Source organism: Gobius niger (genome assembly GCF_951799975.1).
Source record: "Gobius niger genome assembly, chromosome: 21".
Lineage (NCBI taxonomy): Eukaryota > Metazoa > Chordata > Actinopteri > Gobiiformes > Gobiidae > Gobius > Gobius niger.
In genome coordinates, this window is record NC_136872.1 from 15,925,903 (window position 1) to 15,947,157 (window position 21,255).

At 41.3% G+C, this 21,255-nt stretch overlaps 1 protein-coding gene across 1 annotated transcript in view; it reads right to left on the reverse strand.

The window, feature by feature from the left end:
• LOC306980998 (pyruvate carboxylase, mitochondrial-like) overlaps positions 1–21,255 on the reverse strand; it is a 362,010-nt gene that overhangs the window by 316,666 nt on the left and 24,089 nt on the right. Inside the window, exons 5-9 of the mRNA XM_079580544.1 lie at positions 20,039–20,204; positions 18,746–18,891; positions 8,903–9,020; positions 7,198–7,265; positions 3,305–3,388 (exon numbers count right to left, since the gene is read on the reverse strand). Of these exons, the coding sequence (XP_079436670.1) occupies positions 3,305–3,388; positions 7,198–7,265; positions 8,903–9,020; positions 18,746–18,891; positions 20,039–20,204 (582 nt within the window). The remainder of the gene's footprint in view (positions 1–3,304; positions 3,389–7,197; positions 7,266–8,902; positions 9,021–18,745; positions 18,892–20,038; positions 20,205–21,255) is intronic.

Consider the following 21,255-nt stretch of genomic DNA (forward strand, 5'->3'; position numbering starts at 1 on the left):
GAATGCTACAATACAGGAGATGAAGGCTCTCTTTAGCATTTTATTGGGCCTGTATTAACATTTGGTCATTTTTACTATGCTTTAAACTAGGGCTGTGCAATGAATCGAAATTCGATTACAATTTCTATTATGACTTTTTTTTTTGCATTATTTCATGGCGCTCGGATTATTTTCCCAAGGCATTTCACGTGCCATGGCTCATGCTTTAGCCTGACATAAAAACAAACAGCGCTGTGTGATGATGTCATCAGGCCGCGCTGCTCAGTTTACTTTTGCAGGTGTGAGGGCTGGCCAGCAGGGGGCAGGTGTGAAACAGAGACCTCTCCTTAATCGAGGCATAATTGAAATCATTTGTACTTTTATGACTGTTCAGGAAGCAGAAAATATTCAGCATAGTTTTTTTTATTAATAAATATATAAATAAAATAAAGACTTTTTTTTAAAGGCAACAAATAATCGTTTGAATAATCATGATTTCAATCATGACTAAAATAATCGTGAGTATTATTTTTTCAATAATCGAGCAGCCCTACTTTAAACCTCGTCTTAAAAGGGGCTAGATGCAAGTTGGCCATTTTATACTCACTACTGCCACCTCAGGCCATACGTGTAACTGCAGCTTCTATATTAAGCTCATGCATGACGGCACTTCGGACCCGAATTAACACCTTTTTGAGTGACAGTGCAGGATTTTAGAGGCAGTTGTGGTGAACAGGTCTGGGCTCATTCTACACCTTAGGACATTTTTAAACTCCGTATAGTCCCTTTAACATTTCCTAACCCAGGAAGAATAAAGTCTCAACTTTTATACGACTAAAAATACAGTATAATTCATTTCTGTGCATTTCTTTAGCATGAAGGTCAGCCCGATAACAAATCACTGCTCATCTCCACGTCTCCCATCCCTCAGCTGCTCCATTAACACTAAACACCATTACTGCACTGCTCCACTGAGAGATGAGGCCTCACTTTAAACGCTGCCTCGACTGAAGGAGAAACTTTTCAACAAGAACAAAAGCTCCTGGAGGTACGAAAGAACTAAACGCGACTACATACTTACACGGAAAAAGGTAATCGATGACTTTTACTTTAAGGGAAATTTAGGTGCATTAGTGAAAAAAACATTTAGAAAACACGGTGGAAAAGTGGGAGGGTTACAATAGTAGCAGTGGCAAAAGAGCAGATATATGTGTATTAATGGTGGGACTTGAAAAAAAAAAATGTTTTTAATTAATCGCATTTTAATCGAAACATTTTCAATAATTAGAAACATGAGTTCAACAACAAATGTATTTATTATTGTTAATCTGTATAGTTATTCAAGTAACAGAGGCAAAGTGCATTTATAGCTATTTAGCTTTAATAGCTTTGATCACTCATTTAACTTGTACTGTACATTAAACAGTAATAACAATGCCACATATATATAAAAGTTAAACATAAATAAAGCAAAAGGGCCATAAATCATCGCCTTTAAGTGTTTAACAATTGCTGTAAACAGAAATCAAAGTGCCATTTCTTATACTCCTGGTGGTTCCCAGAGTCAATAATAAACACGGTGAGGCTGTGTTTCAGTTTCATGCAGCTAAAATCTGGAACAGTCTTCACGAGGATGTGAGACAAGTCTTAACTCTTAACAATGTTCAAATCCAGCCTGAAAACAGTTCTGTTGTCATTCATATGACTGAAAGTATTTTATCTGCACTCTTGCCTTTTACGGTAATTAATGTTTTTATTTTATGCAACTGTGAAGCACTTTGAATTGCCTTGCGTATGAATTAGGCTCTACAAATAAACTTGCCTTGCCTATACTGACAAGGATTAGGGTTATTTTGGCTCAGAGGGGGCGTGGCTGGAGTGTTTGTTTGAGGCTGAACGATAACATTAGCATCGAGGACGTCTCTGTGTTTGTCCTAACATGTTTTGCATTGAGATGGTATTTTAGAAGTGAGTAGCAACAGTGGAAGGCAAACTCTTGCACACTGTAGTACGCTTGTCCCATCAGGATGTTTTTTAAACGAAAACTTAGTCCCCAACGGACGCATCAGATATACAGGCGTACAAGAAACACGCAAATAAAAAGGTTCCGGCCCATGATTTCCAGCTTGGGGGGGAAATTGGGGGAAATAGGATTAATTGAGTTAAAAAAATTTACTTCAATAAAATTAGTTGTACTAGAGTGGCAATACTAGCAGCAGTGGTACTAGTAATGGAGTTTGGGACTTCACCATAGAAATCTGCTGTTGTTGTGCGGGAAAACTAGCAAATAATGTCCACAGAGTAACATTTGCTGAAAACAATATCAAAGTTGAGAAAAAGAGCATGGAAAAATAACGCTGTTGGCTGCCAGATTACTACTGGGGTTTACATCTAACTCACTGCAGTGTCCAAATGCTTTATGTGAAAGAAATCACATCAAATCTATTGGGTTACTTTTATGGAATTCACTCCTTTTCCCAGAATCTTTAGTGGTTTAGACGACACTATCTATTCCAATAGTAAGATACAAGTGATGAATTAACAGTAGTGGTGGAAGGAGTTGTAGTAGTTGTAGTAGTGGTGCTGGTAACTACAGTTTCACAGCAGATACAACCAAAAACAAAACCCCACAGTGGTGAAAAACATAATAAAGCACATTTTAGCAATGCAGTGCAAAGCTGATCCAATGACCGTAATCACCAAACAATGCCACCCAAACCTGTTCAAATAGTCATCGCTGAAAGTGCAGTTTTCCCTCACAGTGTTGACACCCTGTTCGAACCATTTGCAAACAGAGTTTTATTTTTGCCAGTTTATCAGTAGTGCATTAATATTCTGCGGAAGAGTCCGGCGTTTTCCACAAACCAATTACAAAACAGAAAAACTAATGGCACTGGGTATGCGCCGAGACTTCACAAATACTTCTCAGGTGAAAGTTTTTAACTGGCAGTTTCGACACAAACTTTCTCTGCATTTTTGACATCAGATGATTTCAGGTATTCACTCTCTGCTCTTCGGTCTTCCTCTAGGCCTCTCGTTTCATGGCAGCCTCTAACCTCAGCATCTTTCTAGTCGTCTGTCTCCAGTCTCTTCTCAATCTACACTTCACACTATATAGCTTGTCCTTCCATTCTTGCTAAAATAGTTTCACGCAATTAACACTTTTCTCCATCCAATTATGTAAATCACACGTTTGCACTCACTTTTCTGCTCACTTAAAAAAAAAATGCATCTTCTTTATCCCACTGTTAATTAAATCCACCTTCAAACACTATCTCCGGTATAAAAAGGAAAAGCAAACTGCGTTGTAGAGTTATAATCTTACCATTTTGGCGAGGCTGACGGCGTCCGAGTGGAGGCGGGCTCTCAGTTGAGGGTTTAGTTGAAACGCTGGTGCGATCTCCACAACCTTCAAAACAATGAGAAATGATTAATGAATAAATTCGGGTCCACAACTTTGTACCCTCTACGCACAGTGGCAAGCTACATAAGGGACAAAATGAAGCCGCTTGACTCTTGACGGGCACAAAGGGGGGACACATATCTCCAATACAACTCCTAAAATCTTTGCATTGGCTCTCCATCCGCTTCCGTATTGAGTTGAAAAATATATTATTTGTTTTTAAATGCCTTTATGGGCTTGCACCACTGTATTTGTCTGACCTGCTGCAGCCCTACACGCCTGCATCTTGCATCTAGTCCCCTTAAGACACGCCTTTTTCCCCGGGCTTTTGATAGTGATTGACACTTGACTTTGTAATGATTTTGTCATTGCCTTGTATTTGTCTACCTTTTTTACTGTTTGCCCTGCTCTGTGTGTACTGCACTTTGGTCATCAGTGTTGTTTTTACATAAATAAAGTTGGACTGGATTGGACATACTGTATGTAGCCACGGCTTCCCCTTGGGATAGACCGACAGAGGCTGCACACATCTGCGCCAACACTTCAACCGACACTATTAATACAGTCACACATATACATCCTGGCCTATTTTCCATGTTTTTAGTGGTAGGGGATGCTCGAGGATAATATTAAATCGCTATATATCATAGTTTTCTACTAAATAAAGATACAAAGACATGGAGAGGAGCAAAGTGGTTCAACAGCCCATAAACACATAAATAACAGAGAATGCTAACGTGATGCTTCATGCTAGCATTGTGCTAATGCTAACACTAGCTAGCACTAGCTACGACTGCTGTTTTGTTGCTTCTACTGAACAATCTGCTGTGAATAAACATCCATATGGACCCGAATTAGACTTGACTTTATTTGTATGTGATTAATAAGTTTATATTCTGCCAGATAATGGCTAAAAAGAATCTCAAAAGATTCTGGTTTCCCTCAGCAAGGCCACGCCCCCTTCTATGATGCGATGCCGTCTGTATCTATTCTTCATCTATCCCATTGTCATTAACAGGGGAAACCGGAGTCCCCAGAGGAAACCTACCCAGGCACAGGCAGAACATGCAAACTCCACATGCATCGGCCCCGTGTGGCTCTGGGATTGAACCGCGTGTGATTGAACCGTGCTGTGAACCGTGCCGCCCTAAACGATTGCATATCAATAGGAAATGATTGTGTAGTCTCTAGTTCAGTGGTTCTCAACGTGGGGGTCACAACTAAAAAGAAAAATACTTCTCTGCTTCAAGGGCAAATAGAGCCTTATCCCTCAACATCTATATCTCTCTCAATATGCCCAAACTCAAACTTTCTTTTGACTGCTCCCTAAACAGCAAACACCAAACAAGTCTGTACTTATAAAAGCACCCACTTCAATCTTTGCACATTAACTTTACCGTAAGTCGTCATGCTTGGGCAACCCCTATTCCGACACTAAGAAAGCATAGTATATAACAGCACAGAAAAGAGGCTGAAATGCTGTTGACTCCCCAAATCCCACATCTATTTGAGCGAAGCACTCGCGGCAGCTCTCAGATTCAAACAGATCTGAGATTAGGGGCAGAGGCAGATTAAGTTCGTCTGAAGAAAGGGAGCAGCCTCTCTGACACCAATATGATTAGAAACTGTAATTTGATTAAAAGGAGGAAAGTGATGAAAATACGAGATTGAAAAGTGCCTTGCTGCATAATTAAATATCACTCGTGCTAATCAGACGCTTTGGCAAAACTATTAGTTGCAACAGTTGATGATGATGCAGCAGATTCTTATGGACAAAGTGAAGACATACAGTACAGTTAAATTAATACGCAACAAAATGTATTTCAGTTTTGTTAAAATTTTCCTTAGTTTTCCCTTACTTTTATTTTGTGATGTTTATCATTTTGCCTTCTTATGGAAAATGGGGACAGGACATGACATAGGAGGAGCTAAACAGAACACAACTGTGACTGTGCAACCATACTGTACATAAGGGCCAAGAGCAAGTCCCAGGTCTCGAATTGGATACAGTTGTGCCAATAAGTAAAGTTGCATTGCCTTGATTTTTTGGCCATTTCTCAAAGTATTGGAATGAAAACACAAAAACCTTTTTTTCACTGATGGTCAGGGATGTTGTGAAAAAACACCTCAGTTCCTAATACCGTGCAACATTAATGACAGCTTAGAGTCTTTTGTGGTCATTGTGGATGAGGTTCTTTATTTTTTCTAATGGTAAAGCGGCCCATTCCTCTTGACAAAAAGCCTCCAGTTCCTGTAAGTTCCTGTAAGCTGTCTTGCATGAATTGCACATGTGAACTCTCCCCACAGTTCAATGATATTGAGGTCAGGAGACAGAGATGGCCACTAACAGGACCTTCACTTTACTCTGTTGGAGATATGGCATCACTGAACCAGCGCCATGTTTCACAGTAAGTCTGGTGGACTTTTCCAGGCCATCGTTTTTCCATACTGAGATATGTTCTTCCCTGAGCTTAGACGAGTTGATGTGTACCTGTCTGGTCTTTGTGCGTGCGCTCAGTCACGCAAAACGACCAAAGATGTTACTAGCATTTGGCGTCTCCCAACATATTCCTCTAGCTCCAAACGGGTGAAACTGGAAGCGACCACGCTCTTCCACAGGCACTCACAAAGACCAGACAGGTACGTATCAACTCATCTAAGCTCAGGTAAGAACATATCTCAGTATGGAAAAACAGTGGCCTGTTCCTTTAAAGGGGGCAATACACGGTATTAGGAACTGAGTAAACTTTTCAATAGGGTCATTTTGGCATTTTATTTTGTTATGGTTTGTTATTTGCTAAGCCAATAAATGGCTACTCAACAACACTGACCATTAAGTGAAAAAAGGTATTTGTGTTTTATTCACATTCTTCGAGAAATGGTAAAAAAAATATCAAAAAACCCACAAGGGTGTGTAACTGTATGGAAAACTCCCTCTTACAATGTCACTTATGGCTTTTCCTTTAGCTTTGCATCCAAATAGCCTCTTCACTGGTATAAAACTATACAAACATACTTTGTCACAACATTTCTTGCCGTTTGATCCATTTAACCGGTCGCAAAAAGTAAGAAAACACAGCGCGGTCTCTAGGGCCTCTTCTCTAGATCTTAGGCAAAGTTTATGTTCGAGGAGGAGTACTTAACTGGGGGATAAATCCGCTGTGTCTGCTTCAGGCATAATACAACATTACCTTTTTATGAATGAAACACAGAATCATAAAATGTCTACCCTCATAAAGTTTATCTTGCTTTGTTTTGAATTGGTGCGGGAGGCTATAGGAAATGTTGCCGTAAATAAAGAATTCAAAAATAGTTTTATTGGCAAAGCATCCTCTAAAAAAGGTGCCCATAACAGGAAAAAGACCTGAAACATTTGAACAGTTTTTCAGTGTTTGCTTCCTTTCCCTAAAATCTGACTTGTTTTGAACAGAGCTAAAAACCTACGTCAAATAACTTAAGGTAATTTTGTTGACAACTGCTCAGCGTGGCGCCGTAGCTTGGGAGTCCGTTCACGCAGCACTGGGGGTGGTTAATTTTGACGGTTAATCCTCTTACTCCCCACTGCAGCAGATAGTCATGGCTATCACAGGTCTAACCGTAATCCCTTTAGTTATTAATGCCGCTAATTGGCCTTTTAGTGAAAATGAAAAGGCACAGACACAGGGGAGCGGGGATGGCTCGCAGGTATAACTCTAGCTGATGACCTTTGTATGTGCCGCCAGCTTTAGATGATTACCATAATGCTAAAGAAAGGCAGCGCTGTGATCTCAAGAATTGCAAGCATCACAATAAAGATAAAACACGACCGAGTTTACCTTTTGATGCCTGCGCTGGATGGAGCAGTCTCTCTCGTAAAGGTGAACGACATTTCCATATTTGTCACCTGCGGAAAGATGTGTAAAAGTTAAGTGCAAGACAAATGTAAAATGATATCAAATTATAGGAATATAGGATAATAATTAACATCAATTAGATGCAAATTCATTAACACTTCCCTGTAGTTTGATCTTATAACTAAATATAGGATTACATCAGCAGGAAAAGGGTTTGACTATACAATCATGAGCGCTGAACAGTGTAAGAAGAAAACTGCTGTTTTTAACATCTTAACCTCCTCCTTAGCCGAGCGCCATTTTCTCGCCAGTTCAGCTTTACCCATATCTAAAAGCTCACAGCCTTGTTGTTGCGTTTTCATCCTTGTTGTCGTCTCATTTTTGTTGCTATTTTTTTTTTCAAGAAGCTTTAAGATTTCGGTAAAGCCAAACTGGGCAAAATGTGCTCGGCTCAGGTGGGGGTTAAAGGAACAGGCCACGGTTGTTACATACTGAGATATGTTCATACCTGAGCTTAGACGAGTTGATGCGTAACTGTCTGGTCTTTGTGCATGTAATATAATTAGCATTTAGCCTCTCCTAGCATAGGTATAGTGCCAAACTGGAATGAAGTTAGAAGCTACCAAGCTGTTCCACGTTTTCCCTATTTAAATACAGTTACATGTGCCTTTAATCCAAGTCTAGTTCACAAAATTAAACATGTCGATTTTCTAAGCGGAAAAAAAGGGGTACTATATTGTAAGGCATAGTAATACAGGAGCACTTCGACGTCCGCGCAGTAAAGTCGAAGTGCTCCAAAGGTATTCTTACGCCTTACAATATGGTGCCACTTTTTTATCGGCTTAGAAAATCGTCATGTTCGTAACTGTTTTTAAATAGGGAATCGTGGAACAGCATTGGTAGCTTCTAACGTCACCCCAGTTTGGAGCTATAGGAATATGCTGGGAGAGGCTAAATGCTAACAACGCCTGTCGTATATGGCATGACTGAGTGCACGCACAAAGACCAGGTACGCATCAACTCATCTAAGCTCAGTGACAACACGGCAACAACACAAGGGAAAAAATCTGTTTAATCAGTTTTGTAGGTCTTTGCTTTCAAATGAGATTTTGGTAAAGCCGAACTGGAGAAAATGTGCTCGGTTAAGGCAGGTGGTAAGAGGTGAATAAATGTCTTGAATCTTGCAACCACAACATAATTATAATTATTATACTTGACCATCTAAATGAGGAAAATGCTTTGGGTGATTTCTGTCACATGAAAAGCCACACAAATATAATTCCCTTTCCTTCAATTCCTCCCCAAACATCCCACTAGCCGACACAAAGTACCACAATCAAGTCATAACAAAAAAACATACACTCTTCAATCCAATTGGGATCATGAAGAGGCATATTACAATCTTAGGCAAAATATATTGTAGCTTTTGTCCAAAAAAATCTGACATTTTCCAGTAATATCTATTGTGGATTGCACCCTTCAGACAGCAGCGGTCTAGCATTCACTATAATGAGTAGAAATAATGAACCCTCGCTGGCCTATGGCTCTCACTCACCAGTTCATTTGTCTGTATTGTCTCCTACGCAGCGCCGCAGACTGCGAAGACCACTAAGTCTTAATGAACACAACTTCGATCCCAACAAAAAAAAAAAAGAAGTCACAGTCTGAAGTGTCTGAAGGCTCTTACCGAGGATTTGTACTTCAATGTGTCTGGGTTTTTCAATAAACTTCTCGATGAACAGCGCTCCATTCCCAAAGGCCGCCAGCGCCTCCGAATAGGCCCGCTGGTAATTCTCCTCCAGCTCCTGGAAAACAACACGGAAATTCATGAGGTCAAGGTCACCCCCGCTGAGATATACAATACTACGGTGTTTTAATCTTCAAATTATGTTTCTCTTAAGCATGAAACAAAGTCAGTCTAATTACACCCTTGTTTGTCGGCACAACAAAGCATCTGCCTCTGAAATTATCTGCCAATAACACAGTATGTATGCAAAAGCCTATTTGGGGATTGTGATCATTAAGACACTTCACCAGAATAATTTAACAAGTAGGAAAATACAGACAGAGACGAAAAGTGAGTCTGAAATTAGACTCAAACCACAGAGAAAACAGAGGCAACACCCAGAAACAAAGTAACATTCATTAAAGGGGGGGTATTATGCAAAATCGACTTTTTCAAGCTTTACATCATGTTATTAAGTCATTCCCTCATTAAAAACATGCCTGAAGTGTTGCCTTGGCACATTCACGTATTTCTGAGTAATCTGTAAAAACTCCGATGGCAGCCATTTTAGGGATAAAACGCGTGATTCCTTCAGGAAACGCCTCCGACCTCCAGGATACGCCTCCAACCTTTCGTCACCAGCCGAGTAACCAACCACTGCTCCTCAGCAGAACCCCCTCCCCGCAGTGTCTAGCCCTAAGATGTAAACAGAGTCATCATGGAGGATTAGCTTCATGTGTTGTGAACCGGAGCCACAGCAGACTTTTACAAAGACACACATCAGTGTTTCTGTTACCGAAACACCCAGGATTAAAACCGGTGACAAGAACGCTTATTTCAGTGTCTGGTTCTGCGCTGGGCCTTGATGATGCCCAGAGCCTCCGGAGAAAGCTAATGCTAAGCTAAACCTCGAGTCATCACGTGAAAACGAGAAATATGCACACATAAAGTCAATAAAACCACCACACACATAAAGAACCGTTTAACAATGATCACACACGGAGCCAGGCTTGTTGATTTGGAAGTTTATTGCTCACATTTCATCTACAATGGGTCATAGCCGAGTGGCTTTCTCCCGGAGCTAACAAGCTAGCCGCGACAAGCTAACGGGAAAATTCACTGAATACAAGCAGCATATTATGCATTGAAAACGTCACTAAAACAGGCAACTGCTTGAAGCAGCCTTTATGATGATCACACACTGAGCCTGGCTTGTTGATTTTGTAGTTTACTGCTCACATTTCATCTACAGTGAGTCGTAGCCGAGTGGTTTTCTCCCGGAGCTAAGGCACTATTAGCCACGACAAGCTAACAACCTTCACCTTCACAACATTCATTGAAAATACGCAGCATATTATGCACAAATAACGTCAATAAAGCCGGCAATTACTTGAAGCAGCCTTTACGATGATCACACAATGAGCCTGGCTTTACACATTTGTGGTTTATTGCAGACTTTTCATCAACAATGAGCTGTAGTCGATTATAACAAGCTAACGGGTAACCTCGAAAAACCATTGTCCACCTGCACAGATAATGTCCGTCTTTGAATCGTATGGGCTCCTGCAGATCCTGGTGTCGTCCATGGGGGTATAGTTAGAGATCCATAGGGCATGGCAGATGCAAAGAGATAGCCTCCAAACAGCAGTTATTTTTCAGGCAAGAGCCCCTTCCAAGCGTCCGGTGTGGAAGGTTTGTCTCCAAATAATATCCTGTGTGGCCATTGTTCACAAAGTGATAAACAGTAGCTCCTTTCCAACAATAAAAATTAAAATGCACCGATCGTAGTTTCAATACAGTTGAGACAACGAGCGCAGTGTTGTGATGCCACAGACAGCGTGTGGAGGGGGCGTGTCGGAAAGGGTCAGAGGTTCTTAAAGAGACAGGGGCCTATTTCAAGTCTTTCGCTACCGCCATTTTGAAAGAGCAATTTTATACAAGGCAGTTATTCTAATTTACTGCATTTACAGACCAACAGAAGGTTTCGTCATCATTGTAGTGTGCCATAGACTGGTGCTATGTGGCTGAAAAAAGCATAATACCCCCTCTTTAAATGACGCATAAATAACACATTTTTGGCCTCAATATTTATTGTCAGCACATTTTTATAACTTAATATTTTATTTCTTACCCGAAGTAAGTTGTATTTCGTGTTCATTATGGTTTTTTTTTTAGGATTAAATACTTTTGAATAGGGATGTTAACCGATGACCGTTGGTGGTTGACCGTATCAAAGTTAACTGATCAAAGCTGTCGGTTGTCAATGAAAGTAAAAAAAAAAAAAAGTGATCTTTAAGTTACGCTATTATAGACTGTGGACTAAACGCTCCTACAGTGAGATCTTTTTGTGCTAAGTGAGCAAATTATCCCTCAGACCCTCCCTCACAATCATAACTCGCCCGTTTGTACTCAAAGGGGCTAGATGCCCCTCCTGGAACCTTAAAGTGGTGGAGGGGTTTGAGCTAGGGCTGAAAGATATATTGTTATCGTATCGATATCGAGATATGAACATTCAAGATATCAATATCGCCAAAGAAAAATATAGCGTTATCGTACTTATATCGAGATATGAACATTCATAATATTAAAATCGAAAAAACAAGATATAAACGATATAGATTTTCATCAATAAAACTGCACTCATTTGTATTATAATTAAATTTTTCGGAAAAGTGCTTAGTTTTCACCTGACCCGTAGTCATATCGTATCGCATCGATATCGAGATACCTGGCGGAATATCGAGATATGAAATTTTTTCCATATTGTTCAGCCGTAGTTTGAGCACTTGAATGATCCTGGAGCTCTGTTGTCGTGGGCTTCGTGCCCCTGGTAGGGTCTCCCATGGGAAACAGGTCCTAAGTGACAGGTCAGACAAAGAGCAGTTCAGAAGCCCCTTATGAGAGACCAACAGGCCCATTCAATAGTGAGGCCGTACTTCCGTGGACCCACCACCTGCAGGAGGAGCCATAAGGGGCTGGTGTCCTGTGATCTGTGCAGCTCCAACACCTGCCCCCACGACCCGGAAACGGAAAAGTGGAAGAAAATGGATGGATGGGGCTAGATGCAAGTTGGTCATTTTATACTCACCACTGCCACCTCAGGTCCAGCGCGTAACTGCACCTTCTATATTAAGCTTGTGCATGACAGCACTTCGGACCCAAATTTACAACTTTTTGAGTGACAGTGCAGGATTTTGGAGGCCGTTGTGGTGTGTAGTGTTTTTTCACCAACTTGTGTTATACAGTGTTTAAGCACAGCTGCAGCACATCATCTATGACGTATCACCTGAAATCACGACACCCTCAAGTCTATTCGGGTGAGAAAGGTAGCAAAAGCCAACCAATCATGTCATCTGTGCTAGCTGGTAGAAAATACGAAAAAACAGCGCTCAGAGACTATAACCCAAAAGATATGCAGAATGATTGAAAAAGACATGCTGCCCCTTGACTTTGTAAGCGGCGAGGGCTTTGTAGAGCTTATGCAATTCCTTGAATCCGACTACACAGTCCCGTTTCAATCATATTTCTTTATTATTGTTAACACTACCTCAAATTATAGCGGCGTCTCTTCGGAGCTGTCATTTTCTTAAATGAGCCGCTGCAAAGTTTCAAATGGGCTTCAAACTTCTAACGCTAGACAAACGCCTTGTATATCTGAGATTATTTACTGTTTCTGTTGGGGATTTTTTTTTTAAGTGACGTGACTGGAACGAGGCGCCGGGGCAGTGTGTTTGTGAGCAGGAGGCAGAGCGGCGATGCGACAGAGTTAGTGTGAAATTGCAGGCACGTCTTGAAATAAATAGCGTAGTATATTTTAATCTGGCTAATGAGGTTCGGTGGTCGGTCCAGAAAATGTTTAGTTTTCGACATTCTTAGTCTATAACATTGTTCATCGCGATAGTTTCCTGCCTCAATATATAGAACTTTAGATGTTGTTATCGTGACAGGCCTAGTTGTCTGCCTCCATCTTTGTGTGTGACTATAATTCATTATGGTGTTAGGCGCATATACATAGTGCTCTAAGCCTGGTCTCCGCTTTACAAGCTAAACGCTCCATGTAAACATCCATATTTTCTGTCAGACTCTATCGTTTAATTTGCATTGCATTGTCATTCTCATCCGCTCTCCCTCTGGACAAAGCTGTTTACTCGCCCGTCGGGGACGTGACACGGACTGGATCACTGGGAGTCAGCCTGAAGCAGGTCAAAGGTCCCAGCTCAATCTGTGTTTGTCAGAGACTGTCCCGGAGTCCACGGAGTCCACAGTGAGGAGTCGCTCAACGCACTGCCCCCTTCTTTCCCCTCTCACTCCTCCCCTTCTGGCCACTGTGCCCTTCTAACTGCCCTACCCCATGACGGACCGGGTGGAGCTGTCAACCAAACAACAAGACCATCCCAGAGGCGGCTGAGAGAATGAAATATCCACGTTATGTTGCTTTGTGGCTCAGCGGGATCAGCTGCAGCGCACATGCGGGGTCATTCCCAGGTCACTGCAGCATAAGTTTGAGCCCCATCACTGTAAATAGAGCAGTGGGCATCTCAGATCAATGTGTCAATGGCGCCGACTGTCTAATTAGACTACAGAAAAGGCTGTAAAAACAAAGTGACTTTCTGACAAGTTCTGCGATAAGATGTGTGATTTATGTTATATATAATTGGAGAGAATATTGAAAAATGAATCGCTAAATCTAATTCAATCAAAATTCGAAATAGAGAAAAACCTAATTTTTTTTGCCACATCCATCACTTCTTGCTCAGTGATGTTATCGTCCAAAGAAGCCAAGTTTTATGAAGAGGAATTATACATCACATAACACCAGGCCCCGTCACATCATTGCTTTAGTTTTCCATGGATGACAGAAAGAATTTCAAAGACGGCGAGTTTGCAGGGTCGAATTTGTTCTCGCTGCACATCACTCGAGTCTGTCAGCATCGGTCACTCGAGCTTTGATGCAGATCTTTAGCTCGTGCCTTTGGAAAACACGTCATGTCAACACAAAGGGAGGAATCTGGCACTCTAAGGCAGCTTCAGTAAACAGCTACAGACCCGCGCAAAAGCTCTCAGTGAGTAAATATTTTGATTATTTTCGTTTGAAATGTTAAGTCAAAAAATGGACGGACAAAATCAATTTAGAAGTGAATTCTAGTTATGTCAGTAGTTATTGGTTGTAAACATGACAAGATTAAAAGGTAGAGAATGTAAAATAAAGTTCCAATCCACACAGCTCGGCCCTGGAGAAGGAATTTGGTTAATTCCATAATGTCAGACAACTACATCAAGCAAAGGTCCAGCTGTATTGATTCAGCAGACTCTGTTTATTGATTTACATGGATCTCAGAGAAGTCTTTATTTCATGACACATTCACGTACAATGAAACGTGTGCATCTACAGCTTTAAAGGGACTATAAAGAGTTTAAAAATGTTACAATTTTGTATTTTTGTCCCCCTACATGTTCCAGCCATGTCCTAAGGTGTAGAATAATCTCAGACCTGTTCACCACAACTGCTTCTAAAATCCTGCACTGTCACTCAAAAAGTAGTTACTTCGGGTCTGAAGTGCAGTCATGCATGGGCTCAATATAGAAGGTGCAGTTACATGTAAGACCTGAGGTGGCAGTAATGAGTATAAAATGAACTTGCATCTAGCCCCTTTAAGGTAAAAAAAAAGCACATCTTACAGCCTTTACTAGGGCAGGGCGATATTGACTAAAATCTATATCACGATATAAAAGAGAAATATCATGATATTAATATATTTGACGATATACTTGACAACGGACAAATTACTTAAAAATCCCAGCCTTACGCGTATTGGGAAGATTAATTCAGTGATGTTTAATTCTTTTTTTTTTTCTTTCTTTTTTTTACAGCATACTCATTTCCTTGCAAATATGATCTACTCAAGCAGCTTACATTCTTAATTTCATTTTACTTTTTAAGCACCTGCCCCCGTGGTCTATGCTGTTTATGGAGCTGAGCGTAAAATAAATTATATCATGTCCAAACCGATATAAAAATTTACAACAATATAAAAAGATTATATTGCGATAACGATGTGTGATAACAATATGCAAAAACGATATGCGTACCTTTAAAGGGGGAATATTATGTAAAATCAAGCTTTACATCATGTTATTATGTCATTCCCTCATTAAAAACATGCCTGAAGTGTTGCCTTGTCACATTCATATATTTTTGAGTAATCTGTAAAAACTCTGATGGCAGCCATTTTAGGGATAGGTTTGCCTGAGTCCTCCTAGGAACGCCCCCACCTCCTGGAGACGCCTCCGAGCTTTCGTCACCAGCCGAGTAACCAACCACTGCTCCTCAGCAGAGCCCCCTCCCCACTGATGCCACAGACAGCGTGTGGAGGGGGCGTGTCGGAAAGAGTCAGAGGTTCTTAAAGAGACAGAGGCCTATTTCAAGACATTCACTACAGCCATTTTGAGAGAGCAATTTTATACAAGGCAGTTATGTTAATTTACTGCATTTACAGACATGGCCGTATCTACCATTGAGGTCACCGAGGTCCGGACCTCGGTAAAATGTTAGCTTTTTTTTTTTTTTTTTACACATTGAATCCTTTACTGCGCAAATGAATGTTGTAAACACGCGCTTCTACAGGCGGAAGAGCCTCTAGTTCAGACGTGGATGAGCTTTAAAACCGAACCTCATGAGACGCTTTGGATCCGAGTGTAAAACTCGTTGGGGGCGCGGCTGTGCGTCAGCCTCACTACAACAGCAGCGCCTTTAGCATGAACCGCGCCAAAGTTTGATCCAGATGCAATTTATTTACTCTCTGTCATAAAGAGGGAGGAGCCGGTGCGCCTCAGACTGACGGTGATTTCCATTTACAACAGGAGTTTTCCTCATTCTGATCTGAGGAGCGAGAGGAGAAGCGTCTGTGCCTCATCATTGCTCTCCTCCTCTGCTACTCACTTTGTTTCTGTCTCATGCAGAGATTGTAATGTCCTGCGTCTTTAATGAGAGCTTAAACCAGCGCATTCACCTTTGTAGCTACCAGTGGTTTGACAGTGAGGGTGACGCAGAGGGGGCGGGGCCAGAGCGCAGTGTCCAAACCAGAGTCTGATGTTCAGAATGAGCCAAAGCAAAACCCTCAGCTTTACCCATTCACCCCCACAGCCTTGTTTTCACAACAATTAAAAACTGACATTTTCATTTAATATTTTAGTGTTTATTTAGACATTCTTATGGCCCCTCACTCAGGCGAGTAAAACTGTTTTGAAAACCTGCTTCACAGTAATAATGGATGAAATAGATATTAAATAGATATTTTATTTTGTGATATTCATCATGTCAAAGTAGGGGGTACGTGACTCGTGCACGGGTGCACCCACTGCCCTGGGGCAGACTGATGGAAGCGAGGCCAGTCTGCTCCATCTGCATGTCCGACCACCATCCACTCACTCACCACATTCACTCAGGCCTCCTGGTCCCAAACGGTGCAACAAAAAGCTATTTTTGAAAACAGCTCAAGGATGAGATCACTTGGAATACAAGAAATTACATCTGAATTTTCAAAAAAAATTCCTGGGGGAGGACCCCCAGACCACCCGGTTTAAAGAATTATCCGGACCTCACTGTTTTTTACATCCTGGCTACGGCCCTGTTTACAGACCAACAGAAGGTTTCGTCATCATTGTAGTGTGCTTTATAGACTGGTGCTATGTGATTGAAAAAGCATAATACCCCCTCTTTCAGTATTTTCCAGTGATTTATACATTTTTGTAAGCTTGGGTATGTAGGAACAATCAGGGCAATAATTAGAGTTGTAAGTGAACGAAATGTGCTCATTACTCAAGAAAAGGCTCTATATTTAAGAATCCCAATGCTGGAGAACTGCGCATTAGTTGGGTCTTGAGGTCAGAGAGTCTCTCCTCAAAAGCAGGGCTGCAATATTGGAGTATTGCAATTGTGATTAGTTGAGTAATTGATTAAGATTTAGTTCACTGTCCATTTTAAACATTGTTCCGGAGCATTGACACATGAGAGAAGACTGAATAATGAACTGCTAATCGAATACAAGCATCACATGCATTTCAGGACATGTTTGTCTAGGTCTAAACTACAGGGTTGGCAGGTTTTAGACACAACTCAATGATATTTTGTTATTTGCAAAGGATATTGTACTCTGTAAATTGTCGTCTTTGTGAGATTTTATTTGCAGCTATTCAGTTTGAGATTTCCATCTGATGGGGATTTGTGAAACTTACACACAAAGTTACCTCCATCACCATATATTTCATCAGGAGATCAATAGAAAGGCGCTGTACGCCGCAAAACAAAGGTTACTTCACTTAGCTCATATAAAACTGAAGAGTGATTAAATGAAGAGACTTTTCCAGGACATAAACCGCACCCGCATCACATTATACACAATATTACGGAGACATTTCTCAGTCTCCACATCTGCTGGAGGTGAATCCCCAGCGTATAGTCGGGAACATAGCGAAATGTCAACAACTAATTAATTAGACTGAAGAACAATACAGAAAAGGTCATGTTTCTGATATATTGCTGACATGCGTGTCTCAATGACCGCACAACAGAGGCCACTTTATATAGATCACTGAACAGAAAACAAGCCACATTTTTCAAGGTAAACTCTTGAAGAACACGCCGGCCAAAGCATAAGATGCACCTCTTGTTGTAATGGATATAGCTCTCAACATGGCAATTATTATATTAACTCAAATATGGTGTTACAAGAAGATCCACCAAACTAAAAATGAATAGACGTAGCAGGTTTATGCACACCTCTGCCTTGGACCTGATCCTCTTCTCCTCTTGTCACATTGGACAACAAACAGCTGCTTCACATGAGCAGCTAACTCCAGTCTACAGCGGTCACACATGCTCCTCAAGTGGGACAACCGCCTCTGGGATGCCTCTGAATAAAACTGTTATGACAGGCCGACACTTCATGGTGTCTATGGGTCACATTCACTTCACATAACACTCTTTTAAGGACACTTTTGATGCTTTTGCTTCACGTCAACTCCAATCACGACAAAACCTTCATACTAAAATGGCAGTAATTTAGCATTTGTAGGCTGTATGAGAACATGAACTAAATTACACACTGCCTGGCAACGAAGGCCGCCACCAAAAGGAAAGGTCACACACTTGGACCGGCATTAGCTTTGATTACACATTCACTATGCCGCTGTTTTGATCATCTTCTGCAGCGTCACAAGATTATTTCTCTGTCTAGTGTTGAATTAATTTTTCACCAAGATTTTGTATTGATGTTAGGAGAGACAGAGCACAACTCAAAGATTCTTAATGAGGTCAAGGTCTGGATTCAGTGGAGACCAATCAATGAACATTTTGTCTTTTCACGATTTGCGCCTCGATGAATGCTTTCTATTTCCTTTTCAATTAAACTTGCAGAGAGGAGTTACAAACTTAACAAGTGCTGACTGACTAGAAATGTGCTGCCTTTACCAGTGTTGGGGATAAACGCTAGACCATAAGAAATAAGCGTGTACTGGAGGCAACGCGATACAAACCTGGTCATTACAGTGAAGAGTCCATATGACAGCCTATCATTACGGCATCCTTACATAAGACAGACCGAGCCGATGGCTTTACACAAATGTAAAGCAATAAGAGTTACATAAGGAGAGCTGCAAGACATTTTGAGTAGTTCAACCTTTGATGCAATCTCACACCTTTAATATGCATTGCTACATTTGGCTAAAAGGAGTAATGAAAAATACTAAACTCGCTGTATTTCTGTGTGGCTTTTGATATTAAAAACATGCAGTCCAGAAACTGACCTCAATCTCCCGGACCACCCTCATGCCGCGGCCGCCTCCTCCATACGCCGCTTTGAAGATGATGGGGAAGCCGTAGGTCTGCGCGAACACCTGGGCCTCTCGCAGACTGGCGATGGGAGCGTCCGTTCCGGGCACCACGGGGACACCTACAGGAAGGAAGGATGGTAAAATATACTAAAGAGTCCAACAATTTTTGGGATGAAAACTTTGAATACGAAAGGAAGAAACGTTAGGAAAAAGTGAGCATACCGTTTGGAATTTCTCACATTTCTGCCAAAATTGGTCATAAAATGTGGTCTGATCTTTATTAAAATCATAAGAATGAGTTAAGTATTAAGTTAAGTGCACCACCTGAATCTCTTGGAATGGCCCAAGATTTATCCTGATCGTGAGCATCTAATCTGCTACAGAAAAGCAGTTATTGCTGTAAAAGAAGGATCAGCCAGCTATTTAAGACAAGGGTTCACTTACTTATTCCACGCTGTTGAGAATGTGTCAGGTTTGTCTGCAAAATATCTTGATAAGCTTGTGAATTAATTTTTCTATTGATGCACCAATACATCACAGTGGGGATAGGGTTTTGAGTAGATGTGGTGTTCCATTTTTCCTCCACACATGACGATGTGTGTTCTGCCAAATGCTCCACTGCACGACTGGCAAAATATTCAGTTTGGGAGAAACTGTGTGGAGCAAAAATGGAACAGCACACCAACATCAAAACTTTATCCTCACTGTGAAGCATGGTGCAGGAGCATCAGGGTGTGGGGCTGTTTTGTTGCCTCAGGGACAACGTGCTATCATCAATGGAAAAATGTATTCACAAGTTTGTCAACATTCACAACAGCCTGGAATAAGTAAGTGATCCCTTGTATTAAACGGCTGGCTGACCCTTCTTTAGTAGTAATAACTGCTTTTCTACAGTTGCAGATTAGACAGGATGAATCTTGGACCATTCCTCTTTACAAAAACTGCTGCAGTTCAGTGAGATTCAGGTGGTGTACTTACTTATTCCTCCCTCTCCCCCTCTCTGAATGTTTACACACTATGATCAATAAAAATCTGATCAAATGTAATTGTTTGGGTGGTATTAGTTTAAGCAGACACTGTTAACTCTCATTCTTATGATTTTAACAAAGATCAGGCCACATTTTATGACCAATGTAAGCAGAAATGTGAGACATTCCAAATGGTGCGCTTGATACTTGTATATCAAACTTAAATAAGCAAAATACTTTTGAGTACTCCTTCCCACAGTGTGAAAACCGCTGATCGAGACTTAAAAAACGTTCGTACCTGCGGTGATGGCCAAAGAGCGCGCCTCCACCTTATCCCCCATCTTGCGCACCGTCTCTGGGCTCGGTCCCACGAACATGACCCCCGCGTCTGCGCAGGCCTGGGCGAAGTCTGAGCGCTCCGAGAGAAACCCATAGCCCGGGTGGATCGCATCAACATCATTGTCCTAAAGCGGAGCAAGCACAAAATGGGGCAATTATACAATACAGTTTAGGCTGCATCATCTGTTCGGGCTAAACGAGTTTGGGATAATTATTGCAGTAACTTTTTAAAAATCAATGTTCTCCTCAAATTGCTACTCAGTCGAAATTGCAATTTGAAAGGTTGTAGAAATTAGAGAATAACAAAAACAAAGGCTGTAATTGTTCTGGCAGTACAATACTTTCTGCAAAAACAAAAATATCCTGTCTCAATGGGGAATATTATATCAACCCATTCACAAAACAATTGCAGCAGCCTTTATCCATGATGATTCTGAGTACTTGTTCAGTCCAACTTGAAACACTGTATTGGTTATATTTACAGTCTTCATGTTGGGGAAACGTGCGGCAATAACAGTGCGAGAGGATTCCAGTAAAGAGTCCCATTGGGTCCTAGTAAACACTGAGCATTAATGAGGGAACGAATCATTACACAACAAGAAACTGCTTTAACAATTCCAGTTAGCAAGACGTAGAAGGGACTTTAAGCAGTGGGGATCAGAGTCTAACGCGATCGTTGCACTTCTCTAATCGGCAATAGTATGGGGATGCTTTATATGATAACATCTGTCCGGGGACCACAGGCGAAAAACAGCCCTGAAGCTAAAACTGGAGTAAACAGAAACGTCAATTAATATGCACTGTATTTGAAATTAGGTAAATGAGGGAGACTTGCATTGGGGGCAATTATGTACATATGCAATATCTAAAAAATATTTTCGACATGTTATTTTGTCACAAATTGAGCACTCAAAATTGTCTGGAAATGAAGTAAGACCACCCCTCCTGGAACCGCCACCTTAACGTGATGGAGGGGTTTGAGGACCCGAACGATCCTGGGAGCTCTGCTGTCGGGGGCATGGTGACGGGTCAGACAAAGAGGCCAAAGGAAGAAGACAAGACCAACAGGCCTGGTTTGAATCATGAGGCCGTCCTTCTGTGGACCCACCACCTGCAGGAGGAGCCATAAGGGGCTGGCCAATATGGATGGATGAAGACCAGGTCAGCAAATCAACA